The sequence below is a fragment of the Daphnia pulicaria genome, chromosome 7 (assembly GCF_021234035.1).
Source record: "Daphnia pulicaria isolate SC F1-1A chromosome 7, SC_F0-13Bv2, whole genome shotgun sequence".
Classification (NCBI taxonomy): domain Eukaryota; kingdom Metazoa; phylum Arthropoda; class Branchiopoda; order Diplostraca; family Daphniidae; genus Daphnia; species Daphnia pulicaria.
Window position 1 is genome coordinate 16,132,541 of NC_060919.1, and position 26,801 is coordinate 16,159,341.

Sequence of the window (26,801 nt, forward strand, 5' to 3'; positions counted from 1 at the left end):
AATCATACGGTGGTTCAGAGCGAATTGAATACGAGGCCGCGCTGTCCGAGACCGAGTCGGCGATGGTAAACTGTTGGCAGCCATCCGGATGGCGCGCTGCGAATGTGATATATGATCCCCATTGATCCCCCGCCATATAGCTCTTCTCCGTCGTCCATCCAGCGCCCAATGCCACCACGTCCGCAATCGTGTACACTGCTGTAGAGAGTAATTGTATACGCATCTTGTATTGAATTCGAAAAGCGTTTGATTGTAACATCTTTTTTCTGAAATGTTGATGTTTGTGAAAATTTCCGGTTTTGTTGTTGTTGAGGATTATTTGACTCATCACTCTATCAAGTATCAACTCGGCTTTTTTCCCCATCATCGGCGGCCGTAAAAATCGGCCAACGGCAGATATCCCGCGGAGCCGATCCGCACATATCTGATAAAACAGCAGGACAAATCCAATCAAACAAAAAAACAAAAACAGTGTGTGTGTGTAATGATGAAAGGTGAGCGCGTGTCAACTGTTTGGACGCAGTTTGGACGTGATATAATTATTATTTATTGATCTTAAAATATCGATTGACTTGTTGCTTGTTGGACGGTTTTATTTAGTTGAAATTTATTTGTCTCCCTTATTTTGATGAATTGAAATTTGTGTGTGTGCTTATGACACTGCTCGCATTTAGAAAGTGATATACTCTGACCGATTTCCAATCAAAGTAACCTTCGTTATTACTTATTAGATAATTCCAAAATTTCGATCCTAACTTAATAGGTAGAATTATTATTATTTATATGAGTAATTTTCACCTTGCAGCATCATTATATTGCGGTATTATTAGTCCGTCGCAGATTAATCCAAGAACCCTTTCAAAAATAAAAACCCTAGAATAATTCGAATCGTAATTCCGCGCCCTTGATGTAAGTCATTGGATGCCGACCGCTAGATGGTGTACTGACTCGTTGTGTCGTCGTCAAGCGTATCCTCTGCCCTCTAGTGTACGCGTGGGAAAAAATACGATAAATTTATTTTTCATCGCCATTGTTGATTCTTGACTTGATTGTTCTGCAATCTGCATGCGAACTGTGAAACAAACACAAAATTATAGCTAAAATGTTGACTTCTGTACAACGTGGGATAACTGAAGTTATTCCTATAAATTACCCTTTTGGAAATACCCGAAGTCGAAATGTGTTGCAAGACTTCAATTGTGAACCAGGTGGTTTTAACCCATGCGATTCATCCTTGAAGGTATTAAACTGGTAACTGCCAGCAGAGTAATCAATCTGTTTGATTGATAACTGATTACTGAGTTTTACCATTTGCATTTAGGTTCTCTTTCTGGGCAGTGGTGACCTGAGGAACATTCTTCAGATTGCAGAAAACGAAAATTTCAATCACATGCAAATCCATTTAAATGACCTAAATCCATCAGTGGTAGCTCGGAACATCATTATTTTGAAAATAATATCAGCCCCTGATTTCAACCCTGAAGATGATGAAGACTTTGCTTTCCTTTGGGATGTTTGGTATAATCTTGAATGGCCAGAAGTCACCCGTAAGCGGTTTCAAGGAATTTTGAAGGACCTGTTGAATGGTGTGTTCCCTGAAAATGTCTCAGTCCCCAAAACTAGTCAGTCTGAAATATTAAAGAAAGTGTGGAGTACTTGGCTTTCTGTTTCGTCAAAAACTGAATTTGAAGCTATTATTTTTATGAAAAAAGTTGGCTTAGAAAGGTAAACATTTTGGTTCAAGTTTATGACTAGATTGATGTACTAAATTATATTTTCTTTTATTTTCCAGGGAACTGTATATCTGTAAAATATGGGGCCTCAAGAATGAAGGAGAAATAGAAAACGCGATGAACGTTGATAGCTTTTCAACGGTCATTGATGAATTAGCTTCTAACCTGGAAAGAAGTATTGGGATTGAATGGTTGAGCGATTCAGCGAGGCAGAATATCCGTGAAGAAGCTAAGCGCTATTTTGAAAAAGGTAGCTGTCGACTTGAAAACGATATCAAGATCGTTTGTCTTAATCCAACAATGCTTGACCACGCAACACTCCGCTGGACACTCCATTATTCCCTTTGCCCATTTGACGGATACTTGCCGCTACTGAACGAAGAATTGGACACTTCAAACAAGAGAAAGATGATGATAATTTCCTGCCAGAAAATACTCAAAAACCATCTTTCTTTCTATCGAAAGCGCCTCGTCGACGGACAAACCTTTGAATTATTCTTCTACTTGGAGGATGCCATAGAGTTCTGCTATTCTGAAAACGTCAACAAGTTCGACGTCATTGACTGCTCTGACATTGCAGATTATGTTGGATTAGTGAATTTGATCCTCGCATGCAGCGGGAAGTTGTCAGATCACCCATCTGCAATGTTGTTCACCGAAACTTTAAATTGGTTCCCACTTGGAAAGGGATCTGTGAAGTTATACGTCGAGAAAGCCCTTTGTTGTCCGTTGAGCATGATTCCAACTATATATGGATTGCGTCTCAAAAGCCGCATCGAACTAGGATTGCCTGAATTTGTTGACTTGCGACGTCCGATGTCGCCCCCTGTTTACCTTTGCTGGCTAAAAGCACGTCCTTTTCATAATGTTGCCATGTCATCATCTTCAGCACTCAACGGATTCCTGGATCAGTTAGCGAACGTTTGTTTTGTTTCGAAATTCCCTTTTCGAATCACAGGTTGCCCTCCTGAATTCCTAAGTGGATGTGGCATGGTGCTGTATACCCCGCAAACATTCAGCTACGTAGTGAACTCGATGATTCAACGGCTTGGAGGAGACCATTGGCTGAAGAAAGATGTCAGGCCGGCGGAGATGCATCCCAATTTTGAGCTCGCTAGACGAACACTTGATGCTTGGAAAGATGGCCAGAAGATTCTGAAGTTATCCGCAAAGATTCCTACTTCGTCCTCCAACAAATTCTTGCTTCGTGCTTCTGTACGAGCTGCTGTATCAGGAGTTCCAATACCTCGATTGATACTCCTGCCGAAAGCGAAGCAAGGGAACTGTTCTGACTTTTCTGGACCAGATGTCCATTTCATCGACAACTTTCAATTGGAACTGGAAAATTCCTCAACCGGATTCCAAGACGTTTCAATTTCCTTTCTCCTAATTCCTCATCACGGGCTCGAAAAAACTCATCGTGCTATCATCGTGGATATACCGAACGGTTCAGAATTTGTCGTCTTTGAGTCGTTTGAATCAGTGCAGATCGAGGACTGGAATTTTCCTTATCCGTTTATGCCTTCGAAAACCGAACTTGAGCTTCACTCTCCTGAAGAATTGAGCATGAAGGTCGACAGTTGCGTCGAGACAGAAGATCAGTTCCGTCTGAAAATTAACATTACCTCATCCAAAAATGTCTCGGGTGGGTTTTTGAACTTATTTGCCATTTCGTCTGTTAATTTTGTTATTTTATTTATTTTAGGGTTAAAAGTAGCAACAAATCATCAGGCGCCTTGTGAATCCTGTCACGAGATTACTTTGTCACTGAACCAGCCGGATAAGTGCAAGCCGTTGTCGCTGTCATTTCCGTATCCGATCCTTGTCGATGACATCCACGCTACCCTTCATCACAAAAGCCGCCATGTTGATTTAGTGTTAACGAAAGCATTGTGGGAACCATGGCCGTGTGAATACGAACTTGCTGCCGATTTGCACAACGTCTTAGATCTAGATCAACTAAAACCTTGGAAAGAAGAAGAATCACTCCGACCGTCCTTGGAAAATCACATTAGAAGCCAGTTCAACATTAATCATCTAGAGAATATTTCGCTGATGGAAAGATCTCCTTTGAATGCCGTTCGTTACGTTATGAGAGTTTTGTTTTTGGATCCCTCTCGTTCTCGTTATGTCATCATCCAACGAATGAATGCACCAGCACCCGACTGGTTCTTTCTAGTCCATGATCCTGTTTCAACAACTCCGACGGGCAGACCAGTCCTTTTGCTTTCGGCACTTGATTTCCGATTGGCAGCAAAACTCATTGCAGACGGCAAATGGACCCAGAAAAAGACTGAAGAGAATTTTATTCGAGTTTTCCCTGGCGGCGAGGAAGCATTGATCATTCCGATCCAAACGACTGAAGATTCGCAGCTTTTGAGATTCGTCTTGCGGCTCAACAGATCCAAGATCACACCCAGCAAATGGCAGAAAAAAAACCTTACACTGGGAAAAGGCAGTCTGTGGATGGCTACATTCGTCTCACCACTTTACAGCGACAACCCACACATGGATCTCCGTTCTTCTGATGCTTCAAATAGATCGACTCTAGGAGGATCCGTGAATGACAACAACTGCTGCGCCGCGTGCAAGAAAGTTTCCCAAAGTCTAAAACGCTGCAGCCGTTGTCGAAGCACTGTTTATTGCTGCGTGGAATGCCAACGTCAGCACTGGGCTCAGCATAAAATGGATTGCAAGAAAGTTTAATTTTGGATTCAATGGATGGACTGTCCAACTAGTTATCTTTAATGTTAGTCTTTCTTGAGTTGCCTGTTTAATTCGTTTTCCTCCCCAAAACTAAGAGCTATTTTTTCATGCTGTCTAATGTTTGGTTGTATTTTCGAATACAGAAAAGAAAACAGTTTTATCGTTTCTTAAGGAAGGATCCTCTCTGTTGCCGTCTCATAATTTTTTTTTGTATTTTCCAACGAACAAGAGATTTTCGGTCCGTTTGGGTCCATTTCTCTCCTAGTGTTCTATTCAGGATTTTTTTCCTTTTCGACAGAGCCGCTACTGCGCTGAGGTGAAACATTCTCTCATCTCCTTTTCCCTGCATAGGGAGCAAGGATTTCTCTTTCTCGACTGAACAAACATAAAGATCTTAATAATCAACTCAGTCACCTTTCGTAATTAATGAATCTGTAATTACCTGTTGGTTTCGGTCCAGTATAGGGTTCCCAGTAATGAGTTTCAGTGCGGCGATCAAACGATCCAATTTCTTCTGAGGATACTCCTGGAGAAAACTCTTCTTCATAAAAGTCGATTATCCGTTTTTATCCTTGCTAGCTCTCTGGAACGTGTACAGCGACGATTTCAAGGAATCGTACAATTGGTGAGTTGGACGAATTTTTTCCGAGCTCCAACAACTAAAAACAGCGAACACATTCGTAATCAGAGACCGGATCTTTGCCATGTGTTTGAAAAGTCTGACACTTGGTCGAATTACCCTTGGGATCTATATATACATATGAGCGTGGAAAAATATGAAATTATATAAGTTGAAATAAAAAAAACACTAAATTAATAATTGGCACCGACGACGTTTGTGATTTGTGTTGGCATCAATTGAAAGAAGAAATTTAAAACAAAACTATTTAACCTCAATGGTAATTGTTTATTCTCTGATTTGTCGACAGTCAATTTCTGAATTTACATTCGATTTTTAACTAATACAATCAAGATTTGTATTCTTTAGAGGTTCCAATAATGCAGCCGCAGTCGAATAAGGTGGCGGAGATGGATTGGCAAGGCTCACCGGATCGGTGCTGGATGCTGTGGGGAGATTCGACGGTGCGGATGGATGTTGATCCGCCTGCCATTGCTGCTGCCCTTGTTGGGGCACCGGTTGCTGTTGGTATGGCGAGTAGACCACCATCGGGTAAGACTGAAATTGTGGCTGCTGTCCATCCGGGGGAATGACCCACATCGGCGTCGGTTGCGGTGGATTGTGAACTACCAACGGAACTGGGACTGACGAATCGGCGGACGGGCAACATTTGCAGACGAGTTTACTCAACACAACAGTGATGAAAATGTTGTTCACAAAAGAGACGAGGTTTGCGAATGTCAAGACTAACGGGTTTACTCTGAAGAAACAAACTCCTGCAATCAAGAGAATTTCTCATGCTAATTAAATGTAAATATTTTCAAATACCTTCAAATCAAATGTATTAATACCATACAATTGGCCTACCAGGATAATTCTGAAAGTAAATGCAGTCCCTGAAGGCTCCAGCCCAAGTTATACATCCGGAAATGAGAGCGAAGCAGATTGATAGAGAGGAAAAAACCGTCGTCGAAATAATCCTGAAATATGATAAGTTAAGCAGAGCCAAACGATCGGTTATTGCTAGCCGGTTTTATTTGATTGAAAATGTCTATGTAGGCTAATCAAAATGCTGTCTTTTCATTCGTCTTACATTGGTCTTGTTGGCTTGTAGGAAGCGCTAAAGCCGAGCAATCCCGCCACGAAGAACGTGATCGATCCCCACACACCTTGGCCTGCAACTAGTCTCCCTGCCTTTAAATGCAATATTCCAATTATTACATAAATATAGTCAGGAACGTGAAACACTTGCAATGAAAGAAGTCAAAAATAACCAGTCAAATACGGTATAATTACGAAGATTTACCTCCAGACCAACGCACAGTGGAAATATTAAAATGTTGACGATGGAACAGATCAGAAGAAATTTGGATTGGGATTTGACCCGTGATTTAGGTGAAGATTCTGGGTCTGGCTGCATTTTTGTCTAGCCTTTTTAAGTCGATTTCAATCAATATATAAATAATGCGCTTTCTACTATGAATCTATATTCGGCAGTGAAATTTAAGACAGATGAATACCTAACAAAAATACGCCACTGTGTTGAAATATTTACGAATTCTCAATGTGTCGTATGTCTCAATCGCTGTGTAGATTTAACTGAGTGTAGACGAAAACGGACAAGGGTTGTGATAAACAGAAACCTAATTGTTGCATCTAAGCGCACAGCGGCAAGGGTCCTTTTATTCGTCGCAACGCAATTTGGCATCGCCAGAACAAAGAAAGCCTCGTGAAAAGGTAAGGGGGGTGTTGAAATCAACAAAGAAAAGAAAAGTTATAAAAATGAAATGGTTAAGTAAGACAAATCTGAAAACAGGGTAAGAGTAAGAAAACAGCAACCAGATCAAATCCAATGTATTGCTCAAGGACGAATATTATTGTAAGACACGCGCATTATTTCGTATCCAATCGATCCCATCTAAAAAGTCACGTCGCCATCGCCGCTCAATTGTCTGCCCATGTCCGGGTGGACGGACCAGTCGAGCGGGACCCGATGAAGTTCAGATGAATTTCTCGGTGAGATCGTTAACCTTTTGCTGCTGTCCGAGCATTCCATTTCTTCGTCTTCGCTCGAGTCGTTTTTCTGGACTTCCAACGAGTCCGCTCTCGACATTGAGCTGTAATCCGTTTCCCGCAAAATGAATTCATTCATTCAAATCCGCTTTAAATATATAAAATTAGAAGATGAAATAATGGAGTTACGATATTTACCTATCTCCTGTTACCGGTTCATCGCTATGATTGCTGGCGGGGGTATTGAACATCTGGCCATCCGATTGAAGATCGACGGCCGAATGGGGAATGTTCAATTTGATTTGCCGGACACGGGACAAGTCGAAATCGATTCGCTGCTGATGGACGGGCCCGAAGATGAGAGCGACGCTGTAGAGGACGTCGGCCGACCAGTGTCGAGGAATACGCGGATAGAGGGATGGCTGGTAGGAGTCGGGGAAAAGTCCGACGCGGTGGAGAAGATGAAGAAACTGCTGGGAACGAAGGGCGGAGTCTTCCAGTTCCGTCCACGGAACAATCGGGCACGGAACGTTCATTTTCAAGCTGAGGCAAATGATGGCATGGCGGAATTCCTGGCCAGCATAGGTGTCCAGACGGGCCGAACATGAGGTTAATAGACACGATTGGATCCAATCCAGTTGTTTCTGGAATCCTATATTCATAAAATAATTAAGTGAAATGACCATCAAGAATGATTCGAATATTTTTTTTTCTAACCGGATTTGACGAGCTGATCCCGGAGTGATTCAATTTTGCTGCGAGGTTGTAATGATGAGGCAGGATTGTTATAGATGTTTCCTGGTTTAGCCTGGGGAGTTTCCGCTTTCTCCGATGACGTCACCACTCGATCCGGCGATTCCATGGCCTGGCAGCCATTGGCTTAATAATGGCGCATGAATTTGTTGACAATTAATTCAATCAAATCATTCCACTCTTGGCAAATCTGAAAAACAAATCATAATAATGGGTTTTAAACAAGTGAAGTGGCAATGGAATGAACTAACGTTGAATCCCTCTTCCCATATCTTGCCGAGCGGACGCAAAATGGCCGGATCGCACAACAGGTCGGCCCGACCGCGGTAGACGCCAACGTGACGCAACAACGTGAAGACGCAATCGTTCAAAAACGGGTCGTTGGTCCTGAAATCATTCAGGACCAATCCGTAGCGATTGAGGATAACCTTCGAGCAAAATTGTTCAAAATGCCCGCCGAAATCCAAGTTGCAATTGTACGTCGACGGCTGCCCGGCTGCCCGTTCCAGTGTTTTCAAAAGGACGTGGTTGGTTGTGATGACGTCGCCCAGGTATTTTTTATTCTGAATTGCCGGATCGAATTGGCGGAGTTGAAGCAACGGCAGTTGGCGGAGATCGTTGGCGTTTGCCAAAGAAGCGCGAAATTTGAAAATATTCATTTGCTCTTGGCAATAAGATCCGTCGGCTTTTCCCACGTAAGAAGAACGCGCTTCCAGCGCCAGAAGGCATTCGCGGATGGCTTTCACGCCGAGTTGCATCCGCCGCAGACCCGGCTGCAAGTCGGCGGAGTTGAGCGAGTTGATTTCGAATTCTTCCGACTCGCTGGCGGATTCCCAGATCAAGTAGGAAATGATGTCAACGCAAACGACGTCTTTCAGGTGCTTGAAGATGTCCAGTTCTAGATGGGAAGCGATGGGTAGAAAGTAGGAAATGAGCCAAAGGAAATAAGATTTATCGAACATTGGCAGCTGAGCTCCTTGTTCCAGCAGACGTTGATAAAGTTGACTCACTAGAGCGTTGTAACCTGTTTAGGAGATTTTAAAATGACCGAAAAATGGATTTCTTTTGTTATCAAGGTTTTAAAAAAATAATCAATATTATACCATTCGGTAGAAAATTGATGGTAAATTCCTTTAAGAGTTGGGAAATTTCGTCTTCTGAGGGCGTGTAATTCGGGATTTTAGACTTGGTTTGAATGTGGCGGGCTATTGCCCGACTGCGCCGGCTGGTCAGAATTTTCTTCCGCCTCTGGTATCCGGATTGAAAATCCGGAATTTCTTCTTTATCAGCAGTCTTCATGGTAGCCATCAAATGCCTATAATAATTTGAATTTAGAATTATTAACAACACAAATGCTATCTGTCCGACCCACTTCTTTTTTGAGCGGAACGTTCCCGTAGTCGTCGGTTTACGAGTCCAATAAAATTTGCCGGAAGTTTTGTTCATTTTGTTCGCCGTCTCCGTTGCGGAATTGCACGATGAAGTTTGAGAGCAGTTGCCTGAGTCAGTCTGTTGAATTCGGAAATTCAATAAAATTTATAGCTATAGGCCTACTTAGTAACTAAATTAATTGTTATTAGTTAGCGATAATGATTAAAATTACGTCGTCATCCGAAGGAGATGGAAGCGGAGTTTCGCTTGGCATCTGCTCGCTCGACACAAGTTTCTGGATCTTCTCCGGCGTGTGGTCTTTGAAGATGAGTGTAATCAGTTGGGCGATTGTCACGATCCATTCGTCCTGCGTAAATTGCCAAAAATCGCATGTGACGTCCAGTCAGACACCGCCCCCACACCAACTAGAATTTCTAGTTATCGGTACATAACCAAGTTTGACACCCCAAAAGTTATTTTAAAAAATAAAAAATTCAAAAAAAAAAAAAAAAAAAAACAAGCGGAAAAATTATGAAAACTAATTTTCTGAGAAACGGCACACAAAATACGGGTAGAAATAGAGCTGGAAATAATACCCGAGATATTTTTTCATAATTAAAAAAAAATGAATAACCGTAAATTTGATGACTGAAATAATATCGATATTGAAATTGATAGAAATTTATGTTTCGACTATTTCATCGACACTGAACACTTTTAGAGTGTCAGAACTGCTTGGCTCATGGAATAATACACAATAATAAAGATAAAGTCAATTTCAACCAATACCTTTTGAAAGCAGGTCAGCAAATCAATGAGAAGTAGATCCAAGCCTTGGGTGAGTAGGTCGGACAGAAGGCGCCGCTGTTGCCAATGGCCGGGCGAGGCTGCTGCTGCAAAATAAGTAGCGCTATCGCCAACTGAAGCTGATTGGTTAGCACGAACACCTTCTGGGGCGTGTACGATGTTGCGAATGAGCAATAGGAAATAACTGACCGATTCGCAATCGTCCTTCGACATCGCTTGCTGTGGAACCTATAATAAAACATCAAACAGCAATTGAAAAAGCTACTGCTGATCATCGGTTCGGTCTGAAATAATTTTACATTTGCTAGTAGACAGTTGAGATGTTCGAAAATGGATCGAGTAGCCAACGGATTCAACACGAAAGTTTCCTTGGCGACATAAAGGAAATTGGTTAGTTCGTGGACAAAGTGTTTAGACATCGATGTCTCATTTGGTTGCTGGACGATGCTTTCCCCGCTTACTAAACATCCAACGGGTAAAGTCATCTGAACCAACAGTCTGCAATTTTTAAATAAAAAAACCATTTTACATTTTCCTTCCGATATTGTTGTCAAGCTATTTGACTTATAATACTTGATTGTTGAACGGATAATGTTTGGCTGATTAACATGGATCAGAATAGGGATCAGATCCTGCAGGAAAAGTATGAATTTAGTTATCTCCCAATCCAGTTGGAAATAATAATGAATACTATTACCGTACCTTATTGAAAAAGTCCATAAAGATTAGAGCGCGTCGGAGTGGATAGGTGTGTGGACCTTTATCGTTCAGTTTGGCATTGATTTCATTAAGGCAATCTGTCCACCAGCAACAAAAACATGAGAATGTGTGTCTATGATTATTCTGTATAGCTTTGCGACTGTCAAATAATTAGGTTCAAATTAGCATCGCACGTGACCCTTATTGATGTCGGAGTGTGTGTCCTGTGGCGGACGTGACTTGCAGAGCGTAAAAACGTGATTGGCGTGAATAATAAGTGGTTGGACTCGGTGATTGGAGAGTTGGAGACAAATAAGGACGAAGGAATACGGCTTGCGTGATTTCCACTCTCTTTTAACACAATACTATATCGCCATATTTTTTTTCCAAACTCTACCCGACTGTAGGTCTATCTTACTATATATTCTATACATATCTTATTTTTTCGGCCAACGAAAGGAAATAAATTTTAAGGTCGACCGCTGTTGATTAGAAACAGGGTCAATGACAATCAAAGTATGGCGAGGAAATCTGTAACAACGCTCAATGAGCTTTCAGATTTCATCAGGATTTTATTTCTCCAATTAAACTGTTGTTTGTACTCACCCAAACATTCGTTGCTGGCGTAGTATTTGCTGTTGTGGAAGGCCCCGAGTGAGACGAGGGACAACGACGGAACATTTCCGCTCAACTTCACCCATTCGTCCATTTCGAAGTCGACGCAAGATTGACGATATGCTGTAGGCTTTGTATATCGATGGTGATTGACTGCGAGCACGTAGGATTATAGCCACGTAGTTCGTTCTGTGTATAACCACGACGAGGACGAGGACTGAAAATGAGAAAGAGGGAAACTTGAGAAACTCCCTATTAGCTCCTCCCGCTTGGGCCACTGCGCACAGGTTACAGTGTACAAAAATAGACAAAAAAAAAATGACAGAAAACCAGTTTGTCTTTATGCGTACCCATCCAGCCTACGAACGAGTTCCTTGAGCTGGCGGACTTGTTTGATATCCCATATAGAAGAAAGACATTGTCATGTATACCTACCTGCATGGTTTACCAAACAAAGAAGTTCTTGGGCTGTCCTCGTTTGAATTTTCGAAATTTCAATTCATTAATCTATTTCAATGAAATATGTAGATGTTCGACGCAATTGAATGGATCAAATAAATTACCTAGTAGTCCCTGTGGGCTTTTCCAAACTTTCCCGTTGCATCAGTCACCCGCGCCAGGTCTTTACCGTTTAAGGTATTTTTGTGAAAGTCTATTATAACCGATTTATTATAATCTTGCTGGTTGAAGTTATTTTAAAATACCAATGTTTTCTTAACGATTGACCGGATTGAAATTCGCATAGAATATTATTATAAGTCGCCTGAACGCGTCTTCAAAGTGAAACCGCTGGCTTATAAAGCGAAATTATTCCGAATTTTAATTGTCAGTTTTCTACGAAAATAACGGTGAATGTTGAACAGCAGCGAGTTTGCAATTAGTTTGCTTTTGTAAGAGCGCGGTTCCATAAAGAAAAGAGGACCTTGTTAAGGGGACTTAAAAAACAACTTCAATGACAAATGATGTCAAACAAACACACAGTTGAGAAGGAACTGGAACGAGCGAATCGGAGGAAACCGTGAAAGGTTTTTCAATCGAAAACTTTTGAATTCCACGTAGAGCTGTGTCTAAATTCATGAGAAAGACAACAGCTTATATAAATCATTTAAAATTATTATTTCAAAGTTCATATCAGTGCATACAAGCAGTCGATTAGTATTAAACCGTCGATTAAAACGCAGGCCTATCATCTAATGTTCAAACAAAAATTCACAAATGGCGGACTATAATGTTGTCGTTCGATTTCCATTTCTCTAAAAGAATTGCGTACTTTTTTCTCTTACCTCGGGAATAACATAAAACAGTTTGATAGAAATGTAAATTCGGTGTGTTCAATCCAGTTGGGCCGAACCAAAATGGAAGAAAAAGGAAGCTCAATTGTTAAAAGTCGACAATTAGCAACAGTAAAGTGTAAACCTAACCAACTTTTAAAAGGCTAGATTATTGGTCTTATATTAAGCAGTTATTCCTGTTGTCAACTGCATTACATCAGACAATGTTTTATTCAGACTTATATGGCGTTAGATAACCAACCCTTCCTTACATCGGTATCCCATATATGCCCTTCTACTTTTATGTAATAACGGCTGGAATTCTAGAGTCGTCAGTCCAGAGGGGTCGTCTCAATTAGTTACGTACGTGAACTTGGAGGTCGATCCTGCTCAATACAATGAAATGCAGATGCAGAGAAACCTGCTAAAATCAGAGATAACACCTCCCTTTCCAAGGCCATTTCTTAGTCGCTTATGAAACAGGTTCACACAGAAATTTTACGTCATATCTAAAAATAAATGTTGGTTTCTTTTAGTTCCAAACAAAAAATTTATCGTGTGTAAACAATCAAATGGTGCACAACTAGGCATTAGGCTATAAAAAAAGCAAAAGAAACTGCATAGAATCGTTTATCCTCAACGATATGCATGCGTGACCTACGTTACAAATAAGCTTATCCATTTAAAGTTCTTTTTATGAGACAATTCAAATTGAATTTGCGCCGCAAATGAAAATAAGGGTTTCTAAATTTTATATTTATATTGCTTCCTTACTTTTTAAAAATTCGCGGCAACGTTCGACTTAGGTCACGTCCAGGACGACCATTAAGGATCAAAGCGACAAGTTGTGGGACTCTGTTTTCTGGCGTGAGGAAAATTACCGACCGGACAGGACGACGACAACTTTGAATGAAATTTTCGACATACTGGACGCGGAAACTCAAAAGAAACTGGTGGATATGTTTCAAAAAGCGGAGACTTCGATTAATAAATACGATAAAAGAAGAGGGGAACATTTACGTCGTGAAAATAGTAAATCGAACGAAAATGAAAGAAGATCACAGGCAATGGATCAAGAGGTATCCAGCCGCAATCAAACCGAGAAATGGGAACTTGCAATAGGCCTAAGTCAGTCGACTGAACAAAATAGAAATGCAGAGAATAAAGAAAGAATTCAACACAATTATGACTCCGACAGTTGGGCTGACGTGGACAGAATCAGTTCAGCCATTTCAGGGAAAATGGCAAACGATTCCGATAGTTCCCGATGGGTCGAAATGTGGAAAGAAGACGTGGAAAAATTATTACAAGAAAGTAGAAACTACGTCCGATGGAACGGAGAGAAGTTCGTGCCCAAACCCATGCAACTGAGCAAAATCAATTTGGGCAAATTTCGTGACTCCCAATCGTTTCAGGATCGTACCGTCCGTGTCCGTTACACCAACGCAGAACTGTCGGTACCGATCAAATTTATGGAACACGCTGAATTGGTCGTCACTGACGAATGGAACAATATGAAGGATGAAATCAAAGGTAGCAAACTCAAATTTCAAGACATTTGCTTAGGCATTCCCGAACTATTTGTCTTAATTTTATTTTTTCATTTCATTGCAGCCACTACAGCTCTCTTAAAAGCAAATGTGATGAACCTGGTAAAAACAAATACCGAACTGGGGAATGTGAAGAATAATTTAAATGACACGAGCATTTATTTAACTAATAAATTAGACGGTATATAAAATTACTTAAAAATTGGCAGAATCTGACTGTGAATTAGACAAAAAATGGTTTGCAGGAACTATCCAGGAATTGGAGAAAACGAGGGCCAATGTCAATGATTTATCAACAAAATTAAACAGTATTTTATTATTCTTTCGTATAACTATAGCCCCTAATAGCTATTTAAGAACAGAAACAGAACCAAATGTTAAATTATATCCTTGTTTTCGATAAATTTAGCGACAGAAAAAGAGATTAAAATCATGACCGGAAATTTGCCAACGGAACTCAAAGGTAAATCAGAGGAGAAGAAAATAAATAAAAACAAATCTTTTAAAAATATCTATGAAATAAAAATAATTAATAATTCCTTGTTATACATATAGCCTAATAGATAAAACTAACATAATATTCGTTAATTTTCTGAATTTGTTTGTTTCACAGCAATTACTAATCAACTCAAAACCACCGAAGACAAGTTGAGAAACGAACTGTGAGGTATTTTTTTTCTGCAAATAAATAAAATTCTTTTAGTGTGATCCAATGAAATTGTTCAGCAACTTCAAGTCATTTGGAAACTACAATAACAACCAATTTGAACACAACGAGGACGGAACTGAGAAGCACGGCGAATAATGTCATTATGGATCTGACAACAAAATTAAATAGTAAAATTATAAATGAGAAGTTTCTTTTATACGAGAGGAATAAAAATATTTTTATTTTTTATCAATAGCCAGGACGAGTGAAATCGTTGACATTGGTAGAAGGCCAACTTCCTGTTCGGATGTGCAGCGAATGGGACATAAAATTAGTGGATTCTTTTTAGTGGAAGGATCGAAGAAAATGGAAATGGTTTTCTGTAACTTTTATCCTGATCGAAATGGTACGACTTGTTAACGTTTACTGGTTATTAGCTAATTGTCTATTTAATTATTATTTTTTATTGACAGAAACACAAAAATGGATCGGATACGCCGACGTCAAATCAGCGCCCGTCCATTTCTACGTCCAAAGAAATTCTTCGTTCTCCACGAAAAACATTCCGATTCCATTTGAGTTGGTGCGGGTGAACGAGGGAAATGCCATGAATTTGCCAACGGGGAAATTCACGGCACCGCGAACGGGAATTTATTTCTTTTCATTCACGGGAACAGGAGATTTTTATAGCATTGCCCAAATAGGAATTGGTCTTTATGTGAACGGGATTCAAATGGGGTCAGGTAGAATTCAAAAAGAGAATTCCAATGGTCATAAAATGGCTCCGTTGAGCATACAGTCGACGCTGAACTTGAAGACGGGCGATCAAGTCTGGGTGCAGAATTATCATACGTCAACATCATCATTATATAATTTTTTGCAGGACAACAGTGTTGAGCACCTCACACATTTCACTGGTTTCATGTTGGAGGAGGAAATTGCCGCGTCCCTCTGATGATGAGATTTGTGTTCATCCGAAATGCGCAAAATGATAATCGACTGACAAATGCGGACAAATGACAATTGCAAATGAATTTTCCGTTGGGTAATAGGAGAGGGAATGGAAGAAAACGAAAAAAAAAAAATAGATTCTAATTCATTGAGGGATGGAATTCGTTTTTTTAAGGGCTTTTACTTTGTATGCAAATAGGCAATCGGAATACACACAAAAAGAGTTCTGTCTATGAAAATGAAGATGCATCGAGATGCATAAAGTAAAAAACTGATTCGCAAATTGATCAAAACAAATAGAGGTGTAAAATATCAACTATCAAATTCATTACTCAAAGCTAATCGAGTTATCTCTCATCTGCTAAGCTTTCATCAATGCTTACAAAAATTTATTTTGTAGCGATTTCTCATATTTCAAAAAGGTTGCCGCAGTTAACTTATAAAAGTTAACATCTACATAATTTTTAGAGGTTATTCTTAATTGCTTTAAGTGCGATTTTTCCGTGCTATATCACGCAATAGACCCATTTAAAAGTCACAATCGTATAGGACATATGGACTTATTCGTATCAAGATTTAAGTTATATAATTTGTAGCTGCAGTGAAGTGATCTCCATATGGAATGTCAATGCAGTCCAAATTGCAGTGGTTATAACCTGCCGTAATTGAAATAACTTTCTCCGCAGGGGTCCTTTTCAGTAAGAAAGCAAATATTTACTACGCCAGAAAGAACAAAGAAAGCAGTCAGGTAATGGTGTTAAAATAAACCCCATAAAAAAGAAAAGGGAAAAAGGAAAGGGCTAAGTAAGAAAAATGTAGCAAAAGGACGTAAGACTGTAATGCAACCAGACAAAACCAAATTTTATTTTTTTGAAGGACGCATTAACTTTGAGAGGAAATCCGTTTATTGTCTTGATTATTATTTTCAAAACTGAACCTGGTTGAAAAACTAACAAAACAAAAGTATAGTGCTGTAATCACGCGTGTTCAAATCGGTAAGCCAATAATAGCGAATGATTTAACATTCGAAAGTGAAAAAAGTCGTTCCGCTTATCCCCTACCACCCCCTGATGCGTTTCACTGGCCTTCTGGAGATGTTATCTGATTTCCTAAAGTCTTCAGACGGTGTTTTTCCCGATCCAGTTCATAAAAGACGTCACTCTGGTGTACACTCCGGGATATTTCGCTTGGGCGCATCCGATTCCCCAACTGACGATTCCAGCCTGGATCCAAGGGGATCCTGGGGACGACTGGACGAGAAGTGGACCGCCACTGTCACCCTGCAAATTTACAACCGCAAACGTGTCATTTCATTGCTGGTCTAGTCGTGACAGGATTATTTTATTTATCCTTACACTGCAAGAATCCTTGCCGGGATAAGCAGCGCACAGCATGTGATCGACGATCCCTCCAGGTGCGTCACTCCCGTAGCTGCTTTTGCATTTTGAATTGGCAATGATCTGAACGGTGACTTGCTGCAGCGCATTCGGCTGAGATCCACCTGTGGAGAGAAATCGGTTTCATTAAAAATCATTCAAACTCCATATTAGTTCGTTGGCAGGTATTATGTAGCTACCTTCTTTCAGGGCTCCCCATCCTATTACCGCTGCATCTTTGTCGGTGTATTGGTCGTTTGATCCTATCGGTGACAAGCAGACAGGTGAAATCTTGGACGTGAATAACACGGGAGACTCCAACGTCAAAATGGCAATGTCGTTGTACTGCGAATTTTAAACGGAGTGAAAATTCAATTCAATTGATTCAAGACAATTATTACTATACTCACTAAGGTCCTCGAATCGAATCCTTTGTGTCGGGTCACGCGACGGACTTTCTTCGACACTTGGGCGTCACTGATCGGTTTGAGAACGTGCATGCCCAGCTCCACGGTCAATCGTGAAACGTCCCACGAAGACATACTAAACAATCACTCCATAAATATTCAATTTTTAAAAAATTATTGAAATAATGTGCTGTCCTTACTGAGCTACGCAATGAGCCACTGTCAGGATGTGAGTCGGAGACATCAACGATCCACCACAGAATTGACGGCCGTTGTTCTTCAGTGCCACCTATGGATTAATTAATATAGATTAAGAACAATTATATTTTTCGTGATGGACTTAAGGAATTCAATTTTGATAGAAACTGACTATGCCAGGCCAGGAATTCTTAATGGCTTCGGTACCACCGACGATCTTCTGTTCGTTAGTGTTCAATGATCTGAATGGGCCTGCACCGCAGCCGGTTTGTCTGTCCATAATAATCATAGTAATTTCGGCTTCCGGAGATACTCCTTCATTTTTTCAATCGATGAGACTGTCAATGACTACTGAGTCGACATTTTGAGGTTGCATTCTTGAGGCTGCTGGCTGTGATGGGCAACACACTCCATAGACCTGGAAAACAAAATTTATTGATATAGTAAAATCACAATGGCAAAAATTGCATGAAATTTATGTTAGGTTTAAGTCATCCGAATCTTCCGTAATCGACTATTAGACTATATATATACTCTGTTGCTCTTAACAATTTTGTGTAATAGTCCAATATAGTCATCACCTGTTTGCCATTTGTTTGGACGTAATGGCAAGTACCGCGTGTACTGGCAGCCCACAATTTCGAATTTCTCAATTCGGACAACTTTAATTCCGGGTAACAGGAGCGGACCGATGTGCATTTGCCAATTTCACCATCCGTCGTATAGCAGGAATTTTCAGCTGCCAAGTCCGTGTTGGAGTTGTGCAGAAAATTCTGCGCCTTCTTTAAGTAAGTAAAAAAATTAATAATTATTATAAATTGAAGAGTGAAATAAAATCCCTGTTAAAAACCAAATAACAAATAAATTGAAGATTGAATCCGAGCATTATAGAGAAAAGAAAAAAATTAACTTACGACGACTGCGGCATAGCAAACTGCAATCCAAATGATGGAAACTGTGAGTCCTTTCATTCCGGAGAGCGCGTGCTCTGAAAGAGTTTCAGGTACACTATGAATCTGTGAATGCGAGCTGGCATTCTTATATTGCCCAAAATATAATTAATCCATCGACAACAAATGTTGCGAAGAATTTGAGTTTGTTCAACTGGATGCCGACTGCCTGGCGCAAGTGGCAACGATCAGAGTCAACAAAGTATTTGGGGCAAAAGCTTTTATTATTTATACAAATTGTAATTGCCTTTGCCAGACGACAACTACGTCAGAATAAAGAGTCAATGATCCACTTACAGTCCCAACCTTTTCAGATTCGTAACCAACAGGTGCCCATATAATTAAGGTTCAGGTGTGTATTACTTATATATGCGCCAGATGTCTGGCGTTATTTACAAATAAGCGATTTCTCCGTGATAGTCACCGACAAATGGGATCTTTATGATCCATGAATCCGGGTGGATGTTGATGTTGATCCGTCTGCCATTGCTGCTGCTCTTGTTGGGGTACCGGTTGCAGTTGGTATGGCGAGTAGACCACCGTCGGGTGAGACTGAAGTTGTGGCTGCTGTCCATCCGGGGGAATGACCCACATGGGCGTCGGTTGCGGCGGATTCTGAACTACCAACTGAACTGGGACTGACGAGTCGGCGGACAGGCAACATTTACAGACGAAGACTCTACTCAACAAAACAATGACGATAACATTGTTAACGAAAGAGACGAGGTTGACGATGGCCAAGACTAGCTGTTTAACTCGAAAGTAACAAACTCCTGCAATCAAGAAATTTCTCATTGAATGTCAATATTTCCAAATACCTAAAAATCTTATGGATTAATAATACCATTATTCCCAGAAGGACTCGGAAAGTAAGTCGTTGGGCACTGACTGAAGCCTTGAGCCAAAGTTATACATCCGGAAATGAGAGCGAAGCAGATTGATAAAGAAGAAAAAACCATCGTCGAAATAATTCTAGAATATCACAAGCAAAATTAATTAATTACTAGTCGATTTTGTTTTAACAAAATCAAAATGTTGTTTAGAACTGTCTTTTAATGAGCCTCACATTGGTCTTGTTGGCTTGTAGGAAGCGCTAAAGCCGAGTAATCCCGCCACGATATACGTGATCGATCCCCACTTATTTTGGCCAATCAATGGTCTCCAACTATCCTATTTATGAATGAGATAATTCAATTTGTTGTGATTTCCTTCCAACTCAAGCGCACCCAAGTGGTGTTGCTTAACCTTAGTGTTGCTTAACCCCATTCCCGTTAGATGTCTCATGGAAGATATAGTTGACGTCTGCTACCTGTCCATGTGACAGTCCCTTCACTCTCTTAAGAACCGGTCATAGGGTAAGACTTATCTAAATTATATTATGTGTCATCCATGGTATCTGTAATACAATATCTTGTCAAATCACGCTCGTTGTCTAATGTTCAGTCACAAAACTCAACAGGTTATGGGCCCAGAGTTACGTTGCTGAACACTGACTGACAATGGCCGAGAACGAGATCCAAGATAACCAACCTTTAAGGGCAATTGCCCACCTGCCAAAATTCGATGGCACCAACCACCGAGAGTGGAATTTTGAAATTGATTTAGTCTTCCAACACCATGACTTGAAAGACGTAGTGTTGGGTAATGAAGTACTCCCAGAAGAGGTAACAATCTCACTCATTCTATTGCTTTTGTAAATATTTCAGCTGTATCGTTCTATCAGCACATGTCTTATTAAATGTTCAATGCAGTTTGAGGAGTGTGATTGTCGTATGGACAATCCACTTAATCAGAACAAACAGCACTTTGCATTCAGCCTTAACGCTGCCTTTTTAAATATTTCTCACTTGAAAAACTGATATTAGTCAGCCTCCATGCTGCTCATTTTTCCAATACTGCACTGCAGTCACTGAGAAGACAAGACAGTCAGCCTTAACGCTGTTTATTTTTTACTGCTCTTTGCAAACTTAAATCAGTCAGCCTTCATGCTGCTCACTGCTCAGCCTGCTCGATTGCTCTGTAATTATTCAGAGACTTTGTCAATCAGCCCTAACGCTGCTTACTCTATTGTTCAATGTGTAGTCACATCAACAAGCTTGCATGGTATCCATTCCATTGCCTTTTTTTTTACACAGAACAATCTAATCAGCCTTAACGCTGCAGTTGATCTCTACACATATATGTATAATTGCATTCAATATGTATACTTTGTTAATACTCTTATGTTCATCATATTAACCTCATATTTCCTCTATTGTAGGATCGAAATGAAGCTGGTGAATTGCTGAATGATGCAGCCATAAGGCTATGGACGAGGAAAAACATCACCGCTATTAACTTCATATTTGCCTCAATTACAAAAAAAATGAAAGAAAACTTATACACTCCTGGCCTCAATGCGGCACAAATATGGGCGAAGTTAAATCTACAATATCAGCTCCAAACCGAAGAACAGCTGCATCTTCTATGGCAACAATACTACGACTTCAAACATACAACTGGTACCTTTTCTTATATCATTCATTTTTTTCCCTACTGATCAAGTTTCTCTCCTTAACAGGAGACGATATGAGAACCATGATTCAGAAACTCTCAAACATAGCTGATCAGCTAAGAGAAAGAGAACAGATCTTGCCTGAAGTCCAACTTGTCTCCAAGGCCCTTGCAACACTTCCGGAAAACTTCCGAATCGTCAGGACTGTTTGGACCAGTCTCCCAGCGAATGACCGGACTCTTGACCATCTACTGCAGCGACTCATAACTGAAGAAAGCGTTCTGAAGTCTTACCAAACAAAAACGGAACACAACAATGAAGCTGCATTCACCAGCCGCCAAAGATTTAACTCTGGTCGCGGAGGATCTGGAAGAGAACGTCATGGGGTGCAAGGTGGCTTTGTGGACAAACGGCCACGTTGTGGCCACTGCAACAGCCCAACCCATGAAGAAAAGGTCTGTTTCCAAAAACACGGCTACCCCCCAAACTGGAACACCACGAAAAGAGGACGAGGTAGAGGCAGAGGTGGGGGCAACCCATCCAATTCATCCAACGCCCTATTGTCTTTATCAAATCTGGATCCGAGAAGTATACTGACATTCCTCGTGGACTCAGGTGCTTCCAAACACATGAGTGACCAAAGAAGCTTTTTCACAACCTTCAAACCAATCAAAGCCGGCACTTGGTCTGTTAAAGGTAAATAATCAAGTTTTTTTTTGGCCAAAAGGAACGAGCTTCTCATCTCAAACCTTTTCTCTCTCATCCCAGGCATCGGAGACTCTGAACTGGACGCTCTAGGCGTCGGCAACATTGACGTTATTGTAGAAGTTGATCAGACAACAACATCCAAGACATTAACGGAAGTTCTATATGTCCCTGGACTTGGCTCAAACCTCTTCTCCGTGAGTGCAGCAACTGCCAATGGTCTAATAGTCACATTTGACGATAACAAGGTATCATATTATCCTCAGAACCAGTTACAAAACAAACCATTCACAATTTTTTTTTGATCTTTCCCCAGGTTCTCTTTAAGAGAAACGGCGAAACAGTCCTCACCGGGGAGAAACAAAACGAGACTTTATTCCAACTCCACATGAAACCTGACATTCATTCGACCCAGAGTGACAACATCCAACCTCTCACTCTCGTCGCGCTTGGAGCAGATCTTCGAGCATCAATCATCACGTGGCATCGCCGCTTAGGTCACTTAGGCTACCACACACTCCTGAAGATGGTAAAAGAAGATCTGACCATTGGATTAAACATCAATGGAGACCGTGACATCCCAGCGACACTCTGTTCCAACTGCGAGCTTGGCAAATTTTCCAGAATACCTCTGAAAACGGGAAGGAACAGAGCAACAAGGATCGGTGAACTGACCCACTCAGACGTATGGGGTCCCATTGCCACCACAAGCATCGGAGGAGCCCGTTACTTTGTCACATTCAAGGACGACTATAGCGGATACACGACAGTCTACTTCATGAAAAGGAAGAATGAAGTTCCGGCCTTGATTCGACTTTACCACGCTCTTCTCTTAAACGAAACCGGCTTCTACATGCTCACACTTCGTTCGGACAATGGCAAAGGAGAATATGTCAACAAAGAAAACGCCGAGTGGCTCGCCCAACATGGGATTCGTCATGAAACCAGCGCTCCTCACACACCAGAACAAAACGGCTCAGCAGAACGTCTCAACCGGACCCTCTTAGAACCAGTCCGATGTATGATAATTGAAAGTGGCCTACCCGCCTGCTTGTGGGCAGAAGCCATCTCATACACCACCTACATAAAGAATCGGGTCCTATCAAGAACTGCCCAACTCACCCCCTACGAGTACTGGAATGAAAAGAAACCCGACATGACTCACATCAGGATATTTGGATCAAAAGCCTTTGTCAGAAACCCAACCGTCTCATCAAAACTAGAACCTCGTAGTCAAGAAGGTTTTTTTTGTCGGTCGCTGCTCAACTCAAAACGCATCTAGAATCTACATTCCTACAACTGGAAAAATTGTCGTAAGCAAAGACGTCAAAATCGATGAAACCATTCTTTACCGTGACCATATAGCAAAGGATCTACTACCATCAAAGGTTCGTTCACATACATATTTCCTCTTATATTTCCATATATACATATATATTCTATGTATATTCATATGTACTGCTATATATATTTCTATACATGTTTCCATGTTTTGTACATATAGTACATATATATACATATATATATATATATATATATATGAATATATGAATATATCTTTATTTCTACTTATATACATACTCCTTATTATTCATGTAAAATAAAATTTTTTTCTCTTTCTTCCCTTCAAAGGAGCAATTACAGCTCGCTGAAAGCAACGAAGAAGCATCAATGGACACAAGAGAAACTGACGTCCCGATCACCGTAGAAACTCCCAACGAAGAAGAAGCTTGCCCAGTATCTGCAATCGAAGACGAAATTCCCCTCATCACAGACGAAACACTTCGCGAAGGGTCAAACCTTCCAACTGATCCCCTGATTCACAACGAAGTCACTCAGGAACCTGGAATGATCATAGATCAAGATGCTCACGATGCCACTCCAATTGCAGCAGAAGTTCCACAAGCCAACAGCGTCGATCAACCACGCCGGTCAACGCGCATTAGAGAAAGACAGATCCAGTCATTCGCCAAAGAAGCCGTTCTTTCTAATGACGCAGCCAACCAAAATCCAACGGAGCCTGAAACCTATCGTGAGGCAATTAACTGTCCGGAGGCTGAACTATGGATTGAGGCGATGAATGAAGAATACAACTCTCTAATCAAAAACAACACCTGGACACTATGCCGACTGCCACCCGACCGAAAGGCAATCGAAGGCAAATGGGTCTGCAAGTACAAGCCCGGTTTCAAAACGACTTCCCCACGATACAAGGCAAGGTTCGTAATCAAAGGATTTTCTCAAATTCACGGCATCGACTACACCGAGACTTATGCCCCAGTTGCAAAGACCTTCTCCTTCCGAATGATCATGGCCATTGCAGCAGAAAAAGATCTTGAAATGATCCAACTCGATGTAAAAACCGCATTTCTCTATGGAACACTGGAAGAAGAAATCTACATGAAACAACCCGAAGGTTTCATCATCCCTGGAAAAGAAGAGGAGGTGTGTCGTCTCGTCAAAAGCCTCTATGGCTTAAAGCAGGCCTCCCGCGTTTGGAACGTAAAATTCAATGAATTCATTGTAGCCTTTGGTCTTGAAAGATCTAAATGTGATCCCTGCATTTACTACCGCCACCTCCGTCCGGGGGAGCCAGATGAGGAAATAACATTCTTCATCCTGTACGTAGATGACGGCCTGATCCTGAGCAACCAAAATGCAGTTCTGCTGAAAATGATTGAATTCCTTGGCAAAGAATTCGAAATACGCTCTCTTCCAGCAGACCGATTCATTGGTGTCAACATCGAACGCGACCGCACTCATCGGACTATTCACCTCTCTCAACCAGACTACGTGAAAACCATTCTAGCAAGATTCGGCATGACAAACTGCAGCTCCATCACCGTTCCAGCTGACCCTTGCGTTAAACTGTCGCCATCCATGTGCCCTCGCACTGAAGAAGAAAAAGCCCCAATGATCAATGTTCCTTATTTGGAGGGGGTCGGCTCCCTAATGCATCTTGCTAATCTGACACGACCAGACATCTCATTTGCCGTTGGACAGGTTTCACGTTTTTCCCAAAACCCTGGCATGGAGCACTGGAAGGGACTGAAAAGAATCCTGGCCTACCTGCGCAAAACCGTCAACCATGGACTTTTATTTGGTGGTGGCAGCAACGAACTCTGTGGTTACGTCGACGCGGATTATGCCGGAGATCTGGAGAATAGGCGGTCAACATCTGGAGCAGTATTTATCCTCAATAATGGTCCCATCTCCTGGCACAGCCGTCGCCAAACCTGTGTTGCTCTGTCCACCACAGAATCAGAATTCATCGCAGCCTCTGATGGAACAAAGGAGGCAATATGGCTAAGACGTCTGTACGCTGAACTAGGTGGTGCCGATCTAACCGTTCCTTTACGTTGCGACAATCAAGGCGCCATTGCTCTAATTCTCAACCCAATATTCCATCAACGCACAAAACATATGGACGTACGCTTCTTCTTTGTACGCGATGCTCAACAGGAGGGCAAAATTGATGTCACTTACATCGAGACAGAACTCCAGTTAGCCGACATCTTTACAAAGGCCCTGCCGACTCCGAGATTCGAGATAATGCGCCACAACTTGGGTGTTAAAGAGCTTAATATTCAGAATGCCTAAATTAAGGGACGATCAAGTTTCCTCATTTGTCATGAAGTTTCATATTATTCAAATGCCTTTGAACTGCATCCTTATTTACAAACCCATTGAGGGACGTTTCTTCTTCCTTGCCTTTGAATTCCAATATTCTTGTTTGGGGTGCGCTTAACTTGAGGGACGTGTTGTGATTTCCTTCCAACTCAAGCGCACCCAAGTGGTGTTGCTTAACCTTAGTGTTGCTTAACCCCATTCCCGTTAGATGTCTCATGGAAGATATAGTTGACGTCTGCTACCTGTCCATGTGACAGTCCCTTCACTCTCTTAAGAACCGGTCATAGGGTAAGACTTATCTAAATTATATTATGTGTCATCCATGGTATCTGTAATACAATATCTTGTCAAATCACGCTCGTTGTCTAATGTTCAGTCACAAAACTCAACACAATTATTGCATAAATTGTTCAAAAAAGTTGAAACATAAAAAAATCCAGAATAACCAAATTCAAAATATAATTACGGAGGCAACACGCATACCTCCAGAAAAAAACGTTCGCAAAGCGAAGAAATCAAAATGTTGATGATGGAACAGGTCAGAAGAAAATTCGATCGGATTTTGCCCTGGGATTTGGGTGCAGATTCTGGGTCTGACTCCATTTCTGCCGATCAATTTCCAAAGTGCTTGGACTTGGACAATTTGGGAATTAAGTAAAACACTTCCTGTTTACGTATTTATCCAGGTAATCGGTGATAATAAACAGAATATGGCTGATTATTGCTATACACAACTAAATATCTTCAAGTCTTTACACTTTCTAAATTTTCACTTTCCTTATGGCTGAGGGCGTACAACTGTAGACGACAGTTGACTGAGTCGACAACGGTTGTGATAAACAGAATGAGTGAACTGGTGCGTTGCCGCACAGACCGCAATGTAAGGGTTCGTCGACTTCTTAATAAGGCGAAATTTGATACGCCAGAAGAAACTAAAAAAAGCACCATGAAAAGGTAAGGGGTGTTGAAATAAAATAAGAAAAGAAAAATTGAAAATTGAAAAAGGCTAAGTAAGAAAAAATGACAAAAGGGGTAAGAGTCGGAAAACAACCAAATTGTATACTTTTTTTTAAGGGCGTATTAATTTCGAGTAGTTTCGTTTATCATTTCTCACCACCAAACAACAAAAAACAAAGAAACAAAGAAAACACGGCTATGAAACCTCAAAACCCAAATAAAAAACAAAAATGCGTTGTTGCATTCACGCGTGCGCAAATTGGTAGGCAAATAATAGCGAATGATTCGACATTCAAAAGTGAAACGAGTCGATCCGCCAGAACCGCGCATCTCCCCCACTACCCCCT

At 41.1% G+C, this 26,801-nt stretch overlaps 8 protein-coding genes across 10 annotated transcripts; 3 read left to right on the forward strand and 5 right to left on the reverse strand.

Moving 5' to 3' along the window:
• The first annotated feature begins 1,022 nt into the window (after positions 1–1,022).
• LOC124348607 lies at positions 1,023–4,590 on the forward strand. The gene is made up of 4 exons (XM_046798827.1): positions 1,023–1,240; positions 1,322–1,725; positions 1,793–3,378; positions 3,439–4,590. The coding sequence occupies exons 1-4, from the start codon at positions 1,103–1,105 to the stop codon at positions 4,437–4,439; spliced, it is 3,129 nt and encodes a 1,042-aa protein (XP_046654783.1). The 5' UTR covers positions 1,023–1,102; the 3' UTR covers positions 4,440–4,590.
• Positions 4,591–5,325: 735 nt separating this feature from the next.
• On the reverse strand, positions 5,326–6,597 carry LOC124348612. 2 transcript variants are annotated; one of them, XM_046798836.1, is made up of 5 exons: positions 6,579–6,597; positions 6,365–6,489; positions 6,152–6,252; positions 5,926–6,038; positions 5,326–5,834 (listed from the first exon to the last, which is right to left on the reverse strand). In XM_046798836.1, exons 2-5 carry the CDS (start codon positions 6,476–6,478, stop codon positions 5,395–5,397), a joined length of 768 nt encoding a protein of 255 aa, XP_046654792.1. In that variant the 5' UTR covers positions 6,479–6,489; positions 6,579–6,597; the 3' UTR covers positions 5,326–5,394. The 2 variants fall into 2 exon arrangements, with proteins under 2 accessions (XP_046654792.1, XP_046654791.1); XM_046798835.1 differs by lacking the exon at positions 6,579–6,597 and having other exon boundaries at positions 6,365–6,563.
• Positions 6,598–7,282: 685 nt separating this feature from the next.
• LOC124348609 (protein timeless-like) lies at positions 7,283–9,651 on the reverse strand. Of its 2 annotated transcripts, XM_046798830.1 has the most exons (6): positions 9,428–9,651; positions 9,197–9,333; positions 8,928–9,139; positions 8,076–8,848; positions 7,789–8,014; positions 7,283–7,723 (listed from the first exon to the last, which is right to left on the reverse strand). In XM_046798830.1, exons 1-5 carry the CDS (start codon positions 9,467–9,469, stop codon positions 7,952–7,954), a joined length of 1,227 nt encoding a protein of 408 aa, XP_046654786.1. In that variant the 5' UTR covers positions 9,470–9,651; the 3' UTR covers positions 7,283–7,723; positions 7,789–7,951. The 2 variants fall into 2 exon arrangements, with proteins under 2 accessions (XP_046654786.1, XP_046654785.1); XM_046798829.1 differs by having other exon boundaries at positions 7,789–8,848.
• A 226-nt stretch (positions 9,652–9,877) lies between these two features.
• Positions 9,878–11,513, reverse strand: LOC124348789 (protein timeless-like). The gene is made up of 6 exons (XM_046799064.1): positions 11,308–11,513; positions 10,705–10,799; positions 10,576–10,634; positions 10,302–10,500; positions 9,985–10,230; positions 9,878–9,934 (listed from the first exon to the last, which is right to left on the reverse strand). Exons 1-6 carry the CDS (start codon positions 11,408–11,410, stop codon positions 9,878–9,880), a joined length of 759 nt encoding a protein of 252 aa, XP_046655020.1. The 5' UTR covers positions 11,411–11,513.
• Positions 11,514–12,671: 1,158 nt separating this feature from the next.
• On the forward strand, positions 12,672–14,803 carry LOC124348791. Its single transcript, XM_046799065.1, has 6 exons — positions 12,672–12,719; positions 13,394–14,120; positions 14,202–14,318; positions 14,383–14,445; positions 14,547–14,600; positions 14,751–14,803. The coding sequence occupies exons 1-6, from the start codon at positions 12,672–12,674 to the stop codon at positions 14,801–14,803; spliced, it is 1,062 nt and encodes a 353-aa protein (XP_046655021.1).
• Positions 14,804–14,865: 62 nt separating this feature from the next.
• LOC124348617 (complement C1q and tumor necrosis factor-related protein 9B-like) lies at positions 14,866–15,962 on the forward strand. The gene is made up of 3 exons (XM_046798841.1): positions 14,866–14,974; positions 15,043–15,192; positions 15,260–15,962. Exons 1-3 carry the CDS (start codon positions 14,950–14,952, stop codon positions 15,739–15,741), a joined length of 657 nt encoding a protein of 218 aa, XP_046654797.1. The 5' UTR covers positions 14,866–14,949; the 3' UTR covers positions 15,742–15,962.
• Positions 15,963–16,635: 673 nt separating this feature from the next.
• LOC124348611 (trypsin alpha-3-like) lies at positions 16,636–18,494 on the reverse strand. Its single transcript, XM_046798833.1, has 7 exons — positions 18,300–18,494; positions 17,891–18,136; positions 17,721–17,809; positions 17,524–17,656; positions 17,314–17,458; positions 17,093–17,238; positions 16,636–17,017 (listed from the first exon to the last, which is right to left on the reverse strand). Exons 2-7 carry the CDS (start codon positions 18,005–18,007, stop codon positions 16,856–16,858), a joined length of 792 nt encoding a protein of 263 aa, XP_046654789.1. The 5' UTR covers positions 18,008–18,136; positions 18,300–18,494; the 3' UTR covers positions 16,636–16,855.
• A 515-nt stretch (positions 18,495–19,009) lies between these two features.
• On the reverse strand, positions 19,010–26,177 carry LOC124348615. Its single transcript, XM_046798839.1, has 4 exons — positions 25,981–26,177; positions 19,735–19,838; positions 19,513–19,640; positions 19,010–19,441 (listed from the first exon to the last, which is right to left on the reverse strand). The coding sequence occupies exons 1-4, from the start codon at positions 26,098–26,100 to the stop codon at positions 19,089–19,091; spliced, it is 705 nt and encodes a 234-aa protein (XP_046654795.1). The 5' UTR covers positions 26,101–26,177; the 3' UTR covers positions 19,010–19,088.
• Positions 26,178–26,801: the final 624 nt, after the last annotated feature.

Excerpts from the sequence above, each read along its gene's own strand:
- LOC124348607 (XM_046798827.1), top strand. The coding sequence starts at position 1,103 with ATGTTGACTTCTGTACAACGTGGGATAACTGAAGTTATTCCTATAAAT. Across the intron at positions 1,241-1,321 it reads CATGCGATTCATCCTTGAAG|GTTCTCTTTCTGGGCAGTGG; the intron begins GTATTAAACTGG and ends ATTTGCATTTAG. Across the intron at positions 1,726-1,792 it reads AAAAAAGTTGGCTTAGAAAG|GGAACTGTATATCTGTAAAA; the intron begins GTAAACATTTTG and ends TTTATTTTCCAG.
- LOC124348612 (XM_046798836.1), bottom strand. The coding sequence starts at position 6,478 with ATGCAGCCAGACCCAGAATCTTCACCTAAATCACGGGTCAAATCCCAA. Across the intron at positions 6,253-6,364 it reads CACTGTGCGTTGGTCTGGAG|GCAGGGAGACTAGTTGCAGG; the intron begins GTAAATCTTCGT and ends TTGCATTTAAAG. Across the intron at positions 5,835-5,925 it reads TTACTTTCAGAATTATCCTG|GAGTTTGTTTCTTCAGAGTA; the intron begins GTAGGCCAATTG and ends TCTTGATTGCAG.
- LOC124348609 (XM_046798829.1), bottom strand. The coding sequence starts at position 9,469 with ATGCCAAGCGAAACTCCGCTTCCATCTCCTTCGGATGACGAC. Across the intron at positions 9,140-9,196 it reads ACGTTCCGCTCAAAAAAGAA|GCATTTGATGGCTACCATGA; the intron begins GTGGGTCGGACA and ends AAATTATTATAG. Across the intron at positions 8,849-8,927 it reads CATCAATTTTCTACCGAATG|GTTACAACGCTCTAGTGAGT; the intron begins GTATAATATTGA and ends TCTCCTAAACAG.
- LOC124348789 (XM_046799064.1), bottom strand. The coding sequence starts at position 11,410 with ATGGACGAATGGGTGAAGTTGAGCGGAAATGTTCCGTCGTTGTCCCTC. Across the intron at positions 10,231-10,301 it reads TCAACTGTCTACTAGCAAAT|GTTCCACAGCAAGCGATGTC; the intron begins GTAAAATTATTT and ends GTTTTATTATAG. Across the intron at positions 9,935-9,984 it reads TGCTGACCTGCTTTCAAAAG|CCAAGCAGTTCTGACACTCT; the intron begins GTATTGGTTGAA and ends TTATTCCATGAG.
- LOC124348791 (XM_046799065.1), top strand. The coding sequence starts at position 12,672 with ATGGAAGAAAAAGGAAGCTCAATTGTTAAAAGTCGACAATTAGCAACA. Across the intron at positions 12,720-13,393 it reads AAAGTCGACAATTAGCAACA|GTCACGTCCAGGACGACCAT; the intron begins GTAAAGTGTAAA and ends CGTTCGACTTAG. Across the intron at positions 14,121-14,201 it reads TATGAAGGATGAAATCAAAG|CCACTACAGCTCTCTTAAAA; the intron begins GTAGCAAACTCA and ends ATTTCATTGCAG.
- LOC124348617 (XM_046798841.1), top strand. The coding sequence starts at position 14,950 with ATGGATCTGACAACAAAATTAAATA. Across the intron at positions 14,975-15,042 it reads TCTGACAACAAAATTAAATA|CCAGGACGAGTGAAATCGTT; the intron begins GTAAAATTATAA and ends TTTTATCAATAG. Across the intron at positions 15,193-15,259 it reads CTTTTATCCTGATCGAAATG|AAACACAAAAATGGATCGGA; the intron begins GTACGACTTGTT and ends TTTTATTGACAG.
- LOC124348611 (XM_046798833.1), bottom strand. The coding sequence starts at position 18,007 with ATGATTATTATGGACAGACAAACCGGCTGCGGTGCAGGCCCATTCAGA. Across the intron at positions 17,810-17,890 it reads AGAATTCCTGGCCTGGCATA|GTGGCACTGAAGAACAACGG; the intron begins GTCAGTTTCTAT and ends ATTAATCCATAG. Across the intron at positions 17,018-17,092 it reads CCGGCAAGGATTCTTGCAGT|GGTGACAGTGGCGGTCCACT; the intron begins GTAAGGATAAAT and ends GTAAATTTGCAG.
- LOC124348615 (XM_046798839.1), bottom strand. The coding sequence starts at position 26,100 with ATGGAGTCAGACCCAGAATCTGCACCCAAATCCCAGGGCAAAATCCGA. Across the intron at positions 19,839-25,980 it reads GCGAACGTTTTTTTCTGGAG|GATAGTTGGAGACCATTGAT; the intron begins GTATGCGTGTTG and ends ATTCATAAATAG. Across the intron at positions 19,641-19,734 it reads TACAAGCCAACAAGACCAAT|AATTATTTCGACGATGGTTT; the intron begins GTGAGGCTCATT and ends GTGATATTCTAG.